General features: G+C 41.4%; 1 protein-coding gene across 1 annotated transcript in view; it reads left to right on the top strand.

Moving 5' to 3' along the window:
• LOC125383584 (ankyrin repeat domain-containing protein 1-like) overlaps positions 1-19,767 on the top strand; it is a 153,365-nt gene that overhangs the window by 31,265 nt on the left and 102,333 nt on the right. The window contains exon 3 of the mRNA XM_048402145.1: positions 10,537-10,608. Within this exon, the coding sequence (XP_048258102.1) occupies positions 10,537-10,608 (72 nt within the window). The remainder of the gene's footprint in view (positions 1-10,536; positions 10,609-19,767) is intronic.

The following is a 19,767-nucleotide window of genomic DNA, read 5'->3' as shown; positions in this document are numbered from 1 at the left end:
TATCATAATGGTTGGAACAGTGTCCTACAGCATACATCCTGATTACAAACATTTATATCATAATGGTTGGAACAGTGTTCTACAGCATACATCCTGATTACAAACATATATATATCATAATGGTTGGAACAGTGTCCTACAGCATACATCCTGATTACAAACATATATATATCATAATGGTTGGAACAGTGTCCTACAGCATACATCCTGATTACAAACATTTACATCATAATGGTTGGAACAGTGTCCTACAGCATACATCCTGATTACAAACATTTACATCATAATGGTTGGAACAGTGTCCTACAGCATACATCCTGATTACAAACATTTATATCATAATGGTTGGAACAGTGTTCTACAGCATACATCCTGATTACAAACATTTATATCATAATGGTTGGAACAGTGTTCTACAGCATACATCCTGATTACAAACATTTATATCATAATGGTTGGAACAGTGTTCTCCCGCATACATCCTGATTTCAAACATTTATATCATAATGGTTGGAACAGTGTCCTACAGCATACATCCTGATTACAAACATTTATATCATAATGGTTGGAACAGTGTTCTCCCGCATACATCCTTATTTCAAACATTTATATCATAATGGTTGGAACAGTGTCCTACAGCATACATCCTGATTACAAACATTTATATCATAATGGTTGGAACAGTGTTCTACAGCATACATCCTGATTACAAACATTTATATCATAATGGTTGGAACAGTGTCCTACAGCATACATCCTGATTACAAACATTTATATCATAATGGTTGGAACAGTGTCCTACAGCATACATCCTGATTACAAACATTTATATCATAATGGTTGGAACAGTGTTCTACAGCATACATCCTGATTACAAACATTTATATCATAATGGTTGGAACAGTGTCCTACAGCATACATCCTGATTACAAACATTTATATCATAATGGTTGGAACAGTGTCCTACAGCATACATCCTGATTACAAACATTTATATCATAATGGTTGGAACAGTGTTCTACAGCATACATCCTGATTACAAACATTTATATCATAATGGTTGGAACAGTGTTCTACAGCATACATCCTGATTACAAACATTTATATCATAATGGTTGGAACAGTGTCCTACAGCATACATCCTGATTTCAAACATTTATATCATAATGGTTGGAACAGTGTCCTACAGCATACATCCTGATTACAAACATTTATATCATAATGGTTGGAACAGTGTCCTACAGCATACATCCTGATTACAAACATTTATATCATAATGGTTGGAACAGTGTCCTACAGCATACATCCTGATTACAAACATTTATATCATAATGGTTGGAACAGTGTTCTACAGCATACATCCTGATTACAAACATTTATATCATAATGGTTGGAACAGTGTCCTACAGCATACATCCTGATTACAAACATTTATATCATAATGGTTGGAACAGTGTTCTACAGCATACATCCTGATTACAAACATTTATATCATAATGGTTGGAACAGTGTTCTCCCGCATACATCCTGATTTCAAACATTTATATCATAATGGTTGGAACAGTGTTCTACAGCATACATCCTGATTACAAACATTTATATCATAATGGTTGGAACAGTGTCCTACAGCATACATACTGGGTACAAACATTTATATCATAATGGTTGGAACAGTGTTCTACAGCATACATCCTAATTACAAACATTTATATCATAATGGTTGGAACAGTGTTCTCCCGCATACATCCTGATTTCAAACATTTATATCATAATGGTTGGAACAGTGTTCTACAGCATACATCCTGATTACAAACATTTATATCATAATGGTTGGAACAGTGTCCTACAGCATACATACTGGGTACAAACATTTATATCATAATGGTTGGAACAGTGTTCTACAGCATACATCCTGATTACAAACATTTATATCATAATGGTTGAAACAGTGTCCTACAGCATACATCCTGATTACAAACATTTATATCATAAAGGTTGGAACAGTGTCCTACAGCATACATCCTGATTACAAACATTTATATCATAATGGTTGGAACAGTGTCCTACAGCATACATCCTGATTACAAACATTTATATCATAATGGTTGGAACAGTGTTCTACGGCATACATCCTGATTACAAACATTTATATCATAATGGTTGGAACAGTGTTCTCCCGCATACATACTGGGTACAAACAGTGAGAAATGTTGGTGTTAATATTACCACAGGTTGTTATATTCTTTGCGTAATATAGATACTGAGATAATTTTATAATAGTAAAATATACTTGCTGAAGCAACAGTCCACATTAAAACTGTCTGACTTATGAAGAGAACAGATTGGCGTAGAGGCAAAGAACACTTTTACAAATTGAGGCACATGTTTTTTTTACAATCCTGGAACATGAATGCCACAAAACCCTTTCCTTATTCATAAGAAATCTTTGCCAAAACCAGAGTCGATTGTATGATTCAGACTATATCATGAGCATGTGTTTATGAGTCACCATCAAATAGTGATGCCAGGGGTTCGCGAAACGATGAGCGCATCCTGCCCCACCGGTTGAACCCGTCACAAACGCATGCAAAGGCATGTCAATTATTCACCTGAAAAACAAATCATGTTCACAGGAGAAAGCTGATTCCGACTTTTCCGAAGAGATGAAAGAATCTGTGTCAGTTGAGATGAGATTTATTTACAAGCACGTAGAGCCCAAGTTTTTTTATATGTGTGTTTCCACGAGTGGATCTCTCCCTCTAGTAGGTTCAGTCGGCCAGTGAAAGCTGTCAAACTGGTGTCGGCATGTACGAGTATGACACCATACAGCTGTTAATCTTGAGACTAAAATGAATCATAAAGTTAGCACGTTGGAGTCATCACTGAAAGAGAGCCTGACTAACACGTTCATTCCTGCCTTGGTGAAGCTTCTAGTGAAACAAGCGATTACTGACATTCTGAAAGAAGGTTACATTGAGGAAATTATTAGCGGACGTGTCCTGGATGAAGTCAACAGCCTGAAAGCCAGTGTACACAACACAAAGACACAACTTCAGGCAGTAACACAACAGTTCAGACATGTTGAACGGGAGAGAGAGACTTTCAAAGAGAGTCTTGTAAAACTTAGTGGCGAGCTGGACAAAAACATCCATAAATGTATGTCTTGAATTTCAAACAATATATCGAATGCATGCAAAGGATATGCCTTCCTCTGCCTTTACAAATGTGTCTAAACTTTCTATGTTTAAATGTGGAGACCGTAAATTAAGCTCATTTCAAAAAGTGTATGTAGCATTAACAATGACAACAGGCTTACAGAGCATTATGACATAGGGTTTACTGGGCATGTCGACACAGGGTTAACAGTGTATGTTAACATATGACATACAGAGAATACTGACATAAGGTTTACAGAGCATGGCAACATGGGGCTTATAGGGCATGGCAACATGGGGGCTTACAGAGCATGGCAACATGGGGGCTTACAGAGCATGGCAACATGGGGGCTTACAGAGCATGGCAACATGGGGGCTTACAGAGCATGGCAACATTGGGGCTTACAGAGCATGGCAACATTGGGGCTTACAGAGCATGGCAACATTAGGGCTTACAGAGCATGGCAACATGGGGCTTATAGGGCATGGCAACATGGGGGCTTACCGAGTATGGCAACATGGGGGCTTACAGAGCATGGCAACATGGGAGCTTACCGAGCATGGCAACATGGGGGCTTACCGAGCATGGCAACATGAGGGCTTACCGAGCATGGCAACATGGGGGCTTACAGAGCATGGCAACATGGGGGCTTACAGAGCATGGCAACATGGGGGCTTACAGAGCATGGCAACATGGGGGCTTACAGAGCATGGCAACATGGGGCTTATAGGGCATGTCAACATGTCGACATAGGGTTTGCATGGCATGTCGACATAGGGTTAACAGTGTATGTTAACGTCACGCCGAAGACCCGGGTTCGATTCCCGACGTTGGTACAATGTGTGAAGCCCATTTCTGGTGTCCCCCGCCGTGATATTGCTGGAATATTGCTAAAAGCGGCGTAAAACCATACTCACTCACTCACTCACTCAGTGTATGTTAACATATGACATACAGGGAATATTGACATAAGGTTTACAGGGCATGTCAACATTGGGGCTTACAGGGCATGGCAACATTAGGGCTTACAGAGCATGGCAACATGGGGCTTATAGGGCATGTCAACATTAGGCCTTACAGGGCATGGCAACATGGGGCTTACAGCGCATGGCAACATTAGGGCTTACAGGGCATGGCAACATTGGGGCTTACAGAGCATGGCAACATGGGGGCTTATAGGGCATGTCAACATTGGGGCTTACAGGGCATGGCAACATTAGGGCTTACAGAGCATGGCAACATGGGGCTTATAGGGCATGTCAACATTGGGGCTTACAGGGCATGGCAACATTAGGGCTTACAGCGCATGGCAACATTAGGGCTTATAGGGCATGTCAACATTGGGGCTTACAGGGCATGGCAACATTAGGGCTTACAGAGCATGGCAACATGGGGGCTTATAGGGCATGTCAACATTGGGGCTTACAGGGCATGGCAACATTAGGGCTTACAGAGCATGGCAACATGGGGGCTTATAGGGCATGTCAACATTGGGGCTTACAGGGCATGGCAACATTAGGGCTTACAGAGCATGGCAACATGGGGCTTATAGGGCATGTCAACATTGGAGCTTACAGGGCATGGCAACATTAGGGCTTACAGCGCATGGCAACATTAGGGCTTATAGGGCATGTCAACATTGGGGCTTACAGGGCATGGCAACATTAGAGCTTACAGAGCATGGCAACATGGGGGCTTATAGGGCATGTCAACATTGGGGCTTACAGGGCATGGCAAAATTAGGGCTTACAGAGCATGGCAACATGGGGGCTTATAGGGCATGTCAACATTGGGGCTTACAGGGCATGGCAACATTAGGGCTTACAGAGCATGGCAACATGGGGCTTATAGGGCTTGTCAACATGTCGACATAGGGTTTGCATGGCATGTCGACATAGGGTCTGCTTGGCATGTCAACATGTGGCTTACAGAACATGTTTTCATGGGGCTTAGGGTGCATGTCAACATAGGCCTTACAGAGCATGTCGAGATAGGGTTGACAGGGCATGCCAGCATACGGCTACAGAGCATGTCGAGATAGGGTTTACAGGACATGTCGAGATAGGGTTTACAGGACATGTCAACATAGGCCTATACTGAGCATTTAGGCAAAGAGTTAACTGGGCATGTAAACATAGGGTTTACAGGACATGTCATGATGCTGTGTATAGGGCACGTCAACATGTGGCTTACAGATTTACATGTCTTGCTCGAAATAATTTTGTACCTTGGACATACACCGTCAAATATTATATTTGGGTTAACGATTTTCTGTATGATGGAATTTAAAACATGTTGGAAGCTACGTGTATATATTAGTGTTGAGATGATTGTCTCGTCAGCCCCTAATCAGTCCGCAAAGATGCCAACCCTAACTGAAGATATGCCAAACCTAAATGAAGCTTTGGAATATTCAGTGGGGTAAAAACGGGTAATTTCATATGACAAAGGGTAATGTTAACAGAAATGTTGGGTTCCTATAATCTAATGAGGACTTTGAAAATTGTGTAGAGTTAGTTATATTAGTGAAGATGCTTTGTTATCTGTTATAACAATCTGGCAATACATTGTCATTACACACTCCATAACCTGTAACAATGAATGAAGAAATGCTATTTAGATGTAGAAATAACACACCTCGTGTCCTCGAGCGTGCCAGGGCCAAGAAAGGTCTCTACATCAGGGTCTCTTTCTACTTAAGGTTTCTACTAAACGGGAATTCATTGTATGTTTATTTCGTCTGATGTGTTTGCGCAAATAACCAGCAGTGGCCATGGTTAATAACTGGATTGATCATGAGATCGAGTCAGTGTTATCTTACATAAAACTGACTCCGAAAATTCAGATTTCTGACTTGAGACTGGACAACACAGACACAGACACACAGACACAGACACAGACACAGACACAGACACACAGACGCAGACACAGACACAGACACACACACACACACACACACACACACACACACGTTTTCATACTGTTGCAACTGTTGCAATACATACAAGAGAAAGTCACGATTAATTCGTTGGAAAGTCTAGTTTCCACAAACTTACGGCCGTAGATTATAGAAAACAAAGTGTATGATCACTAGTGATTCTTTTTTAGCCATGATTTCCATGCCAGACACTAAAACGCTAATTTAAGTATCAAATACACATCGGTCACTTATTAATATAACATGGCTCAAGAGATGGCCGACCAACAATTCTCAGTTGAGCGGATTAGAACTTGTGATCTTGACCTAGTGCGTCCCGTGCGGAGACGGGTCGACCCGTAACGTTTTGTGTCTACAGAACACATTGAACATACTGGCTACCCCTCGCTGACGTCCGCCAGTTCAAGAACGACAATAGCTCTGACATCTCACTGATTATTTTTATTTGTTTGTCAAACGTGTTTGGTTTTACTTCGTTCATTTCATATTACTAATATAAGCATGATTTTGTTTTAACTGTTTATTGTATTCAAATGCATCATATCCATGCATGTACATGTCATTATTCTAACGTAGTTCATATTGATGTCTAGATAAGTTGTACTTTGATTTATCTAGTTTATCTGTGATATTTACTTCACAACTTTAGTGGACATGCTCCATATGAATGTATAACTCCTCTCCTCGTCACATGGCGTATGTGCGACCTTAGAATAAACTCTCTAAAAAATCTACAAGAGCAAATGTGACATGTTATTGGCAATTGTTTAAAGAAAAAGAAATGCATGTTCTTTCTACTCAAGTACCCGTAAGGCATTAATTCCATTACCTACACATCCAGTAGATTTATTAGAAAACTATTACATATAGTTTAAAAAACAAACTGTTCAAGGGAGAATATTTTATTGCGGTTAGAGCTTATGCCACCATATAGTGCGGGTGCTCCCCGAAGGTCAGGACATGCTTATCATTTTCGCGAACACCTGGTGTCATCACCGATTTTCAGTGGTCATTCACATATTTTTTACCGCTGTTTCGGCGGATAATCTAGATTGGTTATTCTCTTGCACTGACAATTTATATATTTGCAGTCACGGGTCTAGTTTCTCATCACTTGGTCTTACCTCGACCAGGTGGAAAAACACAAAGTAAAAGCGTGATCTATAGTATACATTGACAGATGGTTCCTTGGAATGGCAGTTGTCCCGTGGAGAATTATGATACAGACACAATAGTTTTGTTTTCGTGCTAAATACACTAGGCCTAGTTGCATGGAATGTTGTCTGCCATTTTCATTTGGTGTTGATTCTGTTTACCATTAATATAGACATTTTGCTAAAAGGGGACATTTATCACCAAAGGCATGCATTCAGCTTTAAAAGCGCCCGAAGAGTACGAATAATTAATTCCACACTGGAATACAGACATAGGGGTAGATGTCAGTAGTTGGTCCCCAAACCGGAACACACGTTTTTACGTTTGTGAAGGAGTTGTTGAATGAAAAACGTATATGACGCCGAAGGTTCCAGCGCAGAATATCCACCTTTTTGAGTTCCATTTTAAAATAACTCGTCTTCCTGATTGAATTGTCAGAACCGCATTGTCAAGGGTTTTCTAACGCTCTGTAGACATAGATAAATATTCTGTTAACTGGTATATAGCAGGTATAGATACCGTCCCGTACACCTGTATAGCTGGCTTACCAACAAAGAGACAAAGTAGAATAATATTGATTCTTTTAGGAGAGTTCAGTTGAGTAGCATTTAGTGCCGTAAATATAGTTATCTTCTTTACACAAAGGGACAAACAGACACACAGACAGACAGACAAAAAAAAAATTCTTTTTCATTTCATTTCTCTCCGACAACTTTTCAAATTGATGAGTAGGCACGGTTGACCCAGTCGGCTTAGGCGGCGACATTCGCCGTGCAGAGATCGCCGAATCCCAGCACATACCACATTTCGGATTTTCCTCCCAAATCAAGCTGACACACCATGGTACAACACAAATACTGTTAAAGCGGCGCGAAATAATAGTCATTCAGGATTATCCTTTTTGACGATCCTTTATCGATATTTTATAAAGATCATATTTCCCAATAATGTTTGGATGATGTTTATATGCTTACTGCATCAAACTTCAGATAACCAACGCGTCTTTAACCTACAGATTTAGCTCCTTCTTTACGGACTTAAGTATGCACATGTGTTATTGTTGTGACTGAGTTAAATATCTGGGCGCATTCATCTACAATCAAATTTCATGTTCAGTAGAGATTTTGAAAATAAGCAATACGAAATGTAACAGCGACAAGGCGATACTTCATCACTAAGTCAGCGGCCGAAATGTTTTATACATTCAACATTCAAAATGGTGGCTGCCGTTTCGATAGCTTCGGTGCTGTGTTTGCTTATGATAAGGTTAGTAACTGGTCAGTTGTTATCGCTAATTTTCCGATCAAAACACAAATATGAGTTCATGGTCTGATGGTTTTTAATGAACCAAAATGATCTCTCAGGGCAAGAGCCAGGCACATCGGGCTCGACTAGTTTAAAAATATGTTCCCATCGTAAGAAGTGCAGGCTTGCAGTAAATAGATCGAGTCCTTAAAATTAATAAACCCATGAAGATCCGTGGTAGAATAGGTCTTCAGCAACCCCTGCTTTCTGTAACAGGCGACTATGCTTGTCGTAAGAGGCGACTAACGGGATCGGGTGGTCATCGTATCCCAATGGCATGGATCGATGCTCAATCGATGCCAATAACTGGACTGTCTGGTCCAGACTCGATAATTTACAGACCGCCGTCATATATATATATATATATATATATATATATATATATATATATATATATATATATATATAGATACACAGATGGAATATTGCTGAGTGTGGGGTTAAACAACAAACAAAACAAACAAACTTACAGTCAACAGATGGAGTCGTTACAGACAATAGATCGAGTCGAACCTCGGTCACTCCAGTTGTCCATTCGATGACGAGCCTGTCCTGTCCAGTTAATGGTGTGTTGGATGGACTAAAGCTTTGTAAAGTTGATGTGAGTATCAAACCTTGCGTTTGTTTTAATGATTGTGTGAGTGTGCGCCAGCACATGAATGTCTCGGAAGGTACTGAGGATGAACGGACGTCGGACCCCCCTTCCCTCCACTACTGGATTTGGCAAGGAGACGTAGGTTTGATAATGAACGACGATGACTGAAGCTAAAGAAAGTTGCAACTAAGCATTATCAAAGATGTTGAAATAAGGTACTTGTTGGTTCCTTGCCTGCTGTTTATTAATCCTCAAACGTCATTTAATCACACTGTTGAGTTTTAGTTAAGAAATAAAGTTTGCTCTACCCCCATGTGTAGTGTAATAAAGTATAGTGTTGCCCTTAACTATTATAGTTATAGCATGAGGACGCTTGCGTTGCTTTGACGTTATAATAGTTCAGGACAAAACTATGCTTTATTACAGTACACATGCGGTTGTCGCAGAATTACACTGGTGGGCGTCATATCCTGGTCAAAATATATTTAACGATGTGCCCTGATTCTCACTGACAACAAATACCTGAGTATAATTTAAATACACAGTAATTGCATAGCATGCAATGAAAATCAGAAAACAATGTTCAGTATTTGACCTGTATGTACTGAGTAGGTATGCTATTTACAGTATTGATACTCAAATGCAGATATTATGCAACAACGCACCAATTCGCGGGGACCATTTCATTGTCATAACAATTCCACCCACAACTAACGAAGTCAGACTAAAATACTAATAACCTATTCAGTACTGCAACTTCAACAAAGAGAAGAGATAAATCTCGGCAGTTAGCACAGAGGCAGTGTGCAGCTTATGTTTTTCCAGCAATCTAAATCTAATAAATGTAAGCAATTCCAATATTTGTCAGTCACCATGCTACGGTATATTAATAATACCTCTACTACAGCAAATGTATTATAAATCAGGGTTAGAAATTGGCACTAGTCCTATAGTCCTCGCCAAATGCCCAATAGTAAAGGTATCCTAATTTTGCCATTTTTAAAGGTTTTGCTATATGCTATCATTATAAGGACTAGTTTACTGAAACTGTTAGTTTCTACGGCTGTAAATCAAGTTGATCAGTGAATACATTTGAAAGTCACACATTTGTTGAAAAGCAAAAACTTCTCTTAGGCCAGTAGTTATAATGTTTACCTGCAATATATAGTTTTCTAAAACGGCACATATGGGGATTTTGGGTGGTGGGAAGCCTAGTGGTTAAAGCATTCGCTCTTCGCGCCGAAAACCCGGGATCGATTCCCCCACATGGGTACAATGTGTGAAGCCCATGTCTAGTGTTCCCCGTCTAGATATTGCTTGAATAATGCTAAGAACCTGTGAAACCCAACTCACACAACCCAACCGAACAGCATATTTTGTGTTTCAGCCTCGAGCGACCCGAGTCGGGACCGGAGCCACAGAGAAAGGACTGCACAGATGACGACAGTGACGACCCATGGTAGGTGGTGAGAACCCAGCAGATGGTAGATACTGTCACTGTCCAACTTTGTAACAAATATAAGCCTGAAAGTTCACTCCATAAACCTTCATATGAACAGTCACTACAATAACAAGCTGATAAATGTAATCTCTTATTATCCTAATAATTTGAAACAAGTCAACAATTGGCAGTAGCACCGTAAGTCTCAATCCAACAAGCGTGTACAGGCGCGGCTCAGATAAACAGCAATCTCAATGTTTGTGTTGTATATTTATGATAGTCGTTTGAGTGATTTGTTAGTCGCTAGACTACCTTATAGTTATACCTCTACTAAGATAAATGGTTTTAAAATTGTATACATCAGTCAAAAATTTAAATACATAAACTTTGTCGAATATCTTGTATGTATAATGCTAATGTGGTCTGTATTGTTTTCTGAACAGCATGTTCTGTGTTTCAGCCTCGAGCGACCCGAGTCGGACCGCAAGAACACCAGTGACGACCACAAAAAAGCCTGCTACACAGGGTAGGTGGGAGAACCCAGCAGGTAGAAAGCCCACACTTTAATCCCTCCAACAATTAACAAGCTGGGGTATAGACCCATGGGGGTTCTGACTTTCTTCTTGCGTGTTATCGTATCCCAGTTGTGTCGATCGGTGCTCATGTTGTCAACCACTGGACTGTCTGTCTGTATCAGACCCCGCCATCGTATTGCTGGACTACTGCTGAGTGCGGCGTAAAACAACAAACAAACAGACTGACATACTCAAATGTCATATCTTATTAGATCTATCTGATATTTCCCAACAGCAACTGTACTAACAGCATCATCTTTTAATCGCAGTTCATCAAACGGTGACACTCTCCAGCCATACAGGAAATCATGTTACAACTGGATGTGACAGAAAGATTTTAAACATTGAATACATAATCCTTGATTACATGAACCAGCTGTCGTCCTTCCCCTTGATCGTTGTATTGTCATCCATGTTGGAAGCGTTTGATGACGTGTCCTGTCGAGTTTACTTTGTGTTACAACGACTCCATCACCAGAGGACTGCCGCGACCTCTATGTCGCCAGCGAGGTCGGGAACCTAGAGGAGGTGAAGCGGCTCCTGTCTCTGAACGTCGACGTCAACTGTAGGAGATGGGAGAGCTGGACACCGGTGATGGCGGCAGCACAGTCTGGACACAGAGAGGTGGTGGAGCTCGGAGCTCGGAGCCGATGTCACTGGTGGATCTCCTCGTGTCCCGCGGCGCTCAGTGACGTCAGTGTCGTGTTTGTGTAGACAGAGGGGGAGACCTGACAGTAACGTGGTGTGCCGTTCACGTCGTGGTGCGTAAATATGTCATGATTTAGGTGAAACTGTTTGTTGTTTTTGGAGATGAATAAAACTTGTAAAAACGTTTTCAGACATTTTGTCATTTGTTGAGTTTGGAACTTTGCATGATCAGGTAAGAAAATTGTTAACTGAGTGTAAATAGAGATGATGTGTGATTGGTATGTAAGCACCGTTTCTAGTGATATATTCATGCATGTCGTTATATATTTCTGTGTTAGTTTTACGTCATAAGTTTGTAACTAATCGTGAAAAACAAAACAAAACTGTTTGTTTACATCTCAATGCACTCGGTGACCTCAGACCGACCCGAGGTTCGCCCAGCTGACTTGGCGCCAAATGTACAATGACAATGACGTCACACTGTCGATGACGACACGGCATTCCGGCTTAGGTCTAAACACTAATGCTGCCTGCTGTTTTCTCTGCTAAATACGATATCGGTAATTCACAGGGCGGGACAATACTGGCTTCACGACATATGCAAGTACAGCACAGGCCTCATGTGGGCGATAGAGTTTAACAAAGGCAAAATATACATCTGTTTCTATGGAGATTTGTTGCATATTATTGGTGCTGAAATTAAAATTATATTATATTTATATTTCTGATTGGCGAGATATTTATTTTCTCTCTCCCATTTCAACATTTCAATCAAGCTACTTCCAGCGCGTGACACCTTCTTTACACTCTCGTCTTACCACTGACCAGATTCCCAGATGAATTCAGAGCTATAGATAGGCTTTTCGTTATTTGTTGTTGTTTTTTTACCCAGGGGCAGGATGTCAGAGGGACATATATGTCCCTCCTCTTCAAACCTCCCTTTGATGTCGAATAAAATTCAAAAAACATCAGACACGCAGATACACTTCACAGAATTGTATACTGTGAACTTTCCGCCATATTAGATTGTGTTTACAAAATCACGTTTCACGTGTACCGGTAATGAGACGCCTGTAACATTACGTGTATTTCAAACTAAGCTGCGATCCTTGAATTCCTCATACAGTTTAGAATCAAATGACACATGGTCTCTGTCACCAATACAAAGTGCCTAGATAAAATCAAGCAAAGTAAGTTAGGTGCGAAAACGAACGCTTTGCTATAAAACCTGCACTTGTTGTTCAGGTGGTCAGTGATGAGGAGTGGTGTGTCAGGGATGAGGAATGGTGGCTCAGTGATGAGGAGTGATGGGTCAGTGATGGGGAGTGGTGGGCAAGTGATAGGGAGTGGTGGGTCAGTGATGGGGAGTGGTGGGTCAATGATGGGGAGTGGTGGGTCAGTGATGGGGAGTGGTGGGTCAGAGATGAGGAGTGGTGGGTCAATGACGGAGAGTGGTGGATCAGTGATGGGGAGTGGTGAGTCAATGATGGGGAGTGGTGGGTCAGTGATGAGGAGTGGTGGGTCAATGATGGGGAGTGGTGGGTCAGTGATGGGGAGTGGTGGGTCAGTGATGGGGAGTGGTGGGTCAGTGATGAGGAGTGCAGGGTCAGTGATGGGGAGTGGTGGGTCAGTGATGAGGAGCGATGGGTCAGTGATGAGGAGTGGTGGGTCAGTGATGAGGAGTGGTGGGTCAATGACGGAGAGTGGTGGATCAGTGATGGGGAGTGGTGAGTCAGTGATGGCGAGTGGTGGGTCAGTGATGAGGAGTGGTGGGTCAATGATGAGGAGCGGTGGCTCAGTGATGGGGAGTGAATACAGAGGATCATTCACACTACAGAGGATCATTCATACCACAGAGGATCATTCAGACGACAGAGGATCATTCACACCACAGAGGATCATTCAGACGACAGAGGGTCATTCACACCACAGACGATCATTCAGACCACAGAGGATCACTCAGACTACAGCGCATCATTCACACTTCATAGGGACAATTCACACCACAGAGATTCATTAAGACTACAGAGGATCATTCACACCACATAGGATCATTCACACCACAGAGCATCATTCACACTACAGAGGATCATTCACACTACAGCGGATCATTCAGACGACAATGGATCATCCACACCACTGAGGATCATTCTCACCACAGAGGATCATTCACACTACAGAGGATCATTCACACCACAGAGGAGCATTCATACCACAGAGGATCATTCACACCACAGAGGAGCATTCATACCACAGATGATCATTCACACCACAGAGGATCATTCATACCACAGAGGATCATTCAGACGACAGAGGATCATTCACACCACAGAGGATCATTCAAACCACAGGGATTCATTAAGACTACAGAGGATCATTCACACCACAGGATCATTCACACCACAGAACATCATTCACACTACAAAGGATCATTCACACCACAGAGCATCATTCACACTACAGCGGATCATAAGGACGACAATGGATCATCCACGCCACAGAGCATCATTCACACCACAGAGGATCATTCATACCACAGAGGATCATTCATACCACAGAGGATCATTCACACCACAGATGATCATTCATACCACAGAGGATCATTCACACCACATACATCCCTCCAATACAATGTCAAATTACAGAGCTCTCTCGATATGAATAAGCAAGTACAAACTATTTTTTTTAAATTCCTCATAACTTTCTTGGCCGTCCTTCGGATACGGAACCGGCCCAATAACAAGACTGACCAGCTTTTCCTTGCTGCCTGTCATGATACAATACATAAACTGTTTGTTTCTTCTTATCATTTTCTCATTCAGAATGGTTGGCTTGACGCATTGTCATGTAGATGGGAATTAGTCAGTTGTCAGTTGTCCTTCTATGGACTCTATTCTCTTTATAATGACTGGGATTTCCTCATAAAATGTCATAGATACAGTATTGAGATACGTATCTCATGGTGGCTTCTGTATCAAGATATGTATCACATCGTGTAACACCTGCATTGCGACACCCCTACAAACTGGTCAAATCTTGGATTTAACCCCCCCAATATTCTTTTAATTAAGGTTGGATATGGTGTTGCGTGTGGCCGCAATCAATATTTACTGTGGTCAACAGCATGAGAGAAATGAGCAAAGTTTGAACCTGAGAGTCTTGTAAATGTGAGTGAGTGAGTATGGTTTTACGCCGCTTTTAGCCATATTCCAGCAATATCACGGAGGGGGACTCCAGAAATTGGCTTCACACATTGAAACCATGTCGGGAATCGAACCTGGGTCTTCGGCGTGACGAGCGAACGCTTCCAACCACTAGGCTACCGGAACGTCTTGTAAAAGAACACCTGGTGTCATCACTCTTTGACAGTGATTCATACACGCATGCCTATGATAATGGTCAAAATAGTAAAATAGACTCTGCTTTTAACAGAGATTTCTTAGGAATATCAAAAGGGGTTTGTCGCTTTTATTCCACTTGACTGACATCTCTACAATCAATATCTCCATCTGGAGCAAAAATAAAACATCACATGTCCTGGATAATTCACCACAGGTCTAACATGGCAGTAATCAAAATAACATGCCACATGCCAAGAACATCACAACTGTTCCAGATCTATATCAATGATTCCCAGCGCTGAACATAACTTAATATGAATATCATATATGATATTTATCACATATTAAATATGATACAAATTGTTAATTCCCCTTCCTGTGGCCCTAATTAATTGCTGAGAACTCTTGACAAAATGTCCATTAACTTTGAAAGCCACACTCCCTTAAATCAAATGCCACTGACATTCTAATATGGATATCATTACCAGCGTAAAGAGCTCGTTCACCAGGCTGGGCAAACACAGCAGGTGACTGGTCTGTCAGTTGTTAACGCTAGCTGATATATTCCTTACAACTCATGACATGGCTCACAATTACCCTCAAGATCTGGGGTAGATTAAATTAAAAAACTTTTTATGAAGATTTTAGAACTCAAGTTTTTTGAGGTGATGGAATCAAGAGGTTTTCATTCTGTAGTTTTAAGTTTTAAGATAACGCCATGTAGCTCACCTTACATTTTTCTTGAACATTTAGAAAACTAATAATCAATTCATGGGAAACTAAATAATTGGCTGAGAATAGGTTTACAAAAGGGCTACCATAGCCGTCATGAGGTCAAATGTACATCTCGTTAAATATTGACATCATTGCTGGGAATATACCAGAAATGCAATGTTTCACAATAACGCGATCTGATAAATGTCTTTCAGTGGCACTTAAGAAGCTGTAGAAACAATGAAGACAGAGTTGATTCCTGAGAACCATTTTGAAATGTCATCAATTCCAAGCAAATGGTCGGCCTTCCCTAGTCAGTTGTCTTGTTAAATGTACATATCTGAGCACCACGTCAACAAATCTGTCACAGACATCTGTCCGTCCAAGTGCACTGATGTAAACGTAAATCATAACAAATTATGTTATCGTAACTCATCTGACAAAACAAAAACCTCAAAAAGATGTCTGCAATACCTCTTCACACAGCTAGCAGCAACAGAGCAGCATGGCCTCCCAGACAGTACAGAGTCTTACAAAAGGCAGGAACAGATGTCCTTGATGCTACAGAGTCTGACAACAGGCGGGAACAGATGTCCTTGGTGGAACAGAGTCTGACAACAGGCAGGAACCGATGTCCTTAGTGGTACAGAGTCTGACAACAGGCAGGAACAGATGTCTTTGATGGTACAGAGTCTGACAACAGGCAGGAACAGATGTCCTTGGTGCTACAGAGTCTGACAACAGGCAGGAACAGATGTCCTTGGTGGAACAGAGTCTGACAACAGACAGGAACCAATGTTCTTGGTGGTACAGAGTCTGACAACAGGCAGGAACAGATGTCCTTGGTGCTATAGAGTCTGACAACAGGCAGGAACAGATGTCCTTGATGGTACAGAGTCTGACAACAGGTAGGAACATATGTCTTCGCAGGTACAAAATTGACAACAGGCAGGAATCAATGTCCTTGATGGTACAGAGTCTGACAACAGGCAGGAACACATGTCCTTGAAGGTAGAGACTGACAACAGGCAGGAACAGATTTCCTTGATGGTTTAAAATCTGACAACAGGCAAGAACCAACGTCGTTGATGGTACAGAGTCTGACAACGGGCAGGAACAGATGTCCTTGGTGGAACAGAGTCTAACAACAGGCAAGAACCAACGTCGTTGATGGTACAGAGTCTGACAACAGGCAGGAACATATGTCCTTGATTGTACAGAATCTGACAACAGACAGGAACCAATGTTAAAAACATGCCAGTTTTTTGCAAGCCATAAAGACACCGCTTACAAGCCCTGTGCACAGTTTTGTACATATTACCATTAATTTCAATAGAATCTGTGAAGAAGTTCTTCTTCCAAGTTTTTGTTTTGTTTGTTTTTTAACGCCGCACTCAGCAATATTCCGACTACATGAAGGCAGTCTGTAAAAAATCGAGGCCAGAACCAGACAATTCAGTGATTAACATCATGAGCATCATTCTACGCAACTGATATACGATGACATGCAACAACCAAGTCAGTGAGCCTGCCCACCCGATCCTGTTGGCTCTTACGACAAGCCAGATTGCTGAAGACCTATTGAACCCGGATCTCCACAGGTGTTTACTTCCAAACTGTTTCAATGTTCACTTCTAACTATTCAATAATTTGATTCCCGGGTTTTGATTTTATGAATTCATAATGGTATCCGAACGTCCTTCAGCTAATATGACAATGTTCATAATTAGAGCAGGATGATCTCCAAGGCACAGAGAGCCTATTTCAAACAACTATGCTCAAACAACAAGAATGTTTGCATGTCAAATATGTGCTATATTCAGGCTTTAACAGTAGGGTTGGCGTATTGGCATAAACACTGTATTGCAACATATCACAAAATGGAGACTGCATTGCCATACATGCTGCAAGATGTATCGGTGTCCAAATTATATGCATTTGTACTGTTTCATTCAATATTCCAGACTTCAGACTGCAACACGGGTAGTATGGATAAGCGAGACTACATATTACGTCATCAATATGGAATGTAATGTAAACAGTGTGACGTGTGTGCTGTTTACATGGTTTAGATAGGAACCCAGTCCATCTCAATGCCTCAAGATAGTAGATATAATTTTTATAATATAATAATAATTCTTCTGTGGCTGTATCGGAAAATATGGATACACAAGGATTGTATTGCAATATGTGTCTTGCAATACAGTAAACTAGGTTTATAACGAACACGCTTATAACGAACTGACAGATATAACAAAGTTATTGGCTATTATAATATTATTAGCCTTGTAAAATTAGCAGTCATGACAAATCACCACATATTATACTGAACAACAAAAGTTCCTGTGACATTGAATAAGATTTAATGCAAAGTTATGTTTTTTACCAAATCTGATACAAATTCGGGTTGCAACAGATAAAAGACTCCTGTAAGTGTTCAAATCGTTTAATTTGCCATACTGACTTCATAAAATGCTTGATTTTATAAAAAAAAACCACATGAACATGCCAAAATGTCAATTTACAAATCAATAGCGTGTGTTTCCACCTCAGCTTGCGATGCAAGCAACCTATATTCGTCTCAGCTAATGTACCAGGCGTCGCACAAAGTCCTGTGGGATATCTGTCTATATCTGCTGGAGCATGTTTCGAAGTTCCTGAGGTGTCTGTGGAACACGTAGTTGACATCGAAGGCGCCGATCCATCTCATCCCACATGTGCTCGATTGGTGAGAGATCAGGGGAGCGAGCCGGCCAGGGGATAACATTCACGTTGTTTTGTTGAAGAGAATTCTGAACACGTCGATCAATATGAGGCCGGGCGTTGTCATGTCGAAAGGTAATGCCTTGGCCACGACGACGCAAAAACTGTAGCACAAAAGGGCCGATGATCTCGTCGCGGTAACGCTGTCCATTGAGATTTCCCTCTACCACTATCAAAGGAGTCCTCTGTCTTGCTGTAATCTCATCCCATACCATTACGCAGCCGCCCCCGAACCGATCTTCATCCATGACACAATGATAGACGTAACGTTCACCTCGACGTCGGTACATTCGAATCCGTCCATCGTTGTGGCTGAGGTGAAAACGAGACTCGTCAGTTAATAGAACTTGTCACCACTGCATGGCCGTCCAGCGTAGACGCTGTCTGCACCACTGTCGACGTGCTTGACGGTTGTTTCCTGTCAAAATAGGACGTCCGGTGGGTCTTCTGGCGACAATCCCTGCACATCTGAGGCGAGGACGTACGGTTTGTGAAGATATTCGTCGAATGCCAAGGATGCTTCCTGCAGTCACTGTTGCTGGCTTTAATCGATTTCGTAGGTGTGTTGTTCGAATCCAGTTGTCTTGTCGATTATTGGTTAAGCGTGGCCTGTCACTCAGAGGATGGTCTCTGACTGCATTTGTATGTTGCCAACGTTGCCATAAACACCAAATGGTGTTTCTGTGGACGTTAAATTGTCTTGCAACATCACACTGACTCGATCCTGCTTCAAGCATACCAATGGCTCGCAGACGCTCATTTTCGGACAGGCGTGGCATTTCGTAATGTTGAATAATTGCGTAATTTTGTTGTTTTTCTGAGTGGTTGTTGTCAGCACGATGCTAAACAATGCATACGGAATCACGTTAAGGCACATGTTTTTATACCCATTCTTGGGTAGTGAAATGCAGGGGCTTGCATAAAAGTCAACTTTTGCATGGAATGCATGCTCTTCTGTAGCAGTTGCTTTTTGTGACTTGATTCTATACATGTACTACAATATTGAAAACCAAACTTTACTTGTTTGAAAAATACACTAAAATATTGGTGCCACGGGAACTTTTATTGTTGAGTATATATGCACAGATTGGTATTAAGGTGCAATAAAAATACAAATTTTGGCTAGGTCAGCCAGC

The sequence above is a fragment of the Haliotis rufescens genome, unplaced genomic scaffold (genome assembly GCF_023055435.1).
Source record: "Haliotis rufescens isolate VD_foot unplaced genomic scaffold, xgHalRufe1.0.p SCAF_24, whole genome shotgun sequence".
Lineage (NCBI taxonomy): Eukaryota > Metazoa > Mollusca > Gastropoda > Lepetellida > Haliotidae > Haliotis > Haliotis rufescens.
This window is presented reverse-complemented; position numbering and strand designations above follow the sequence as displayed.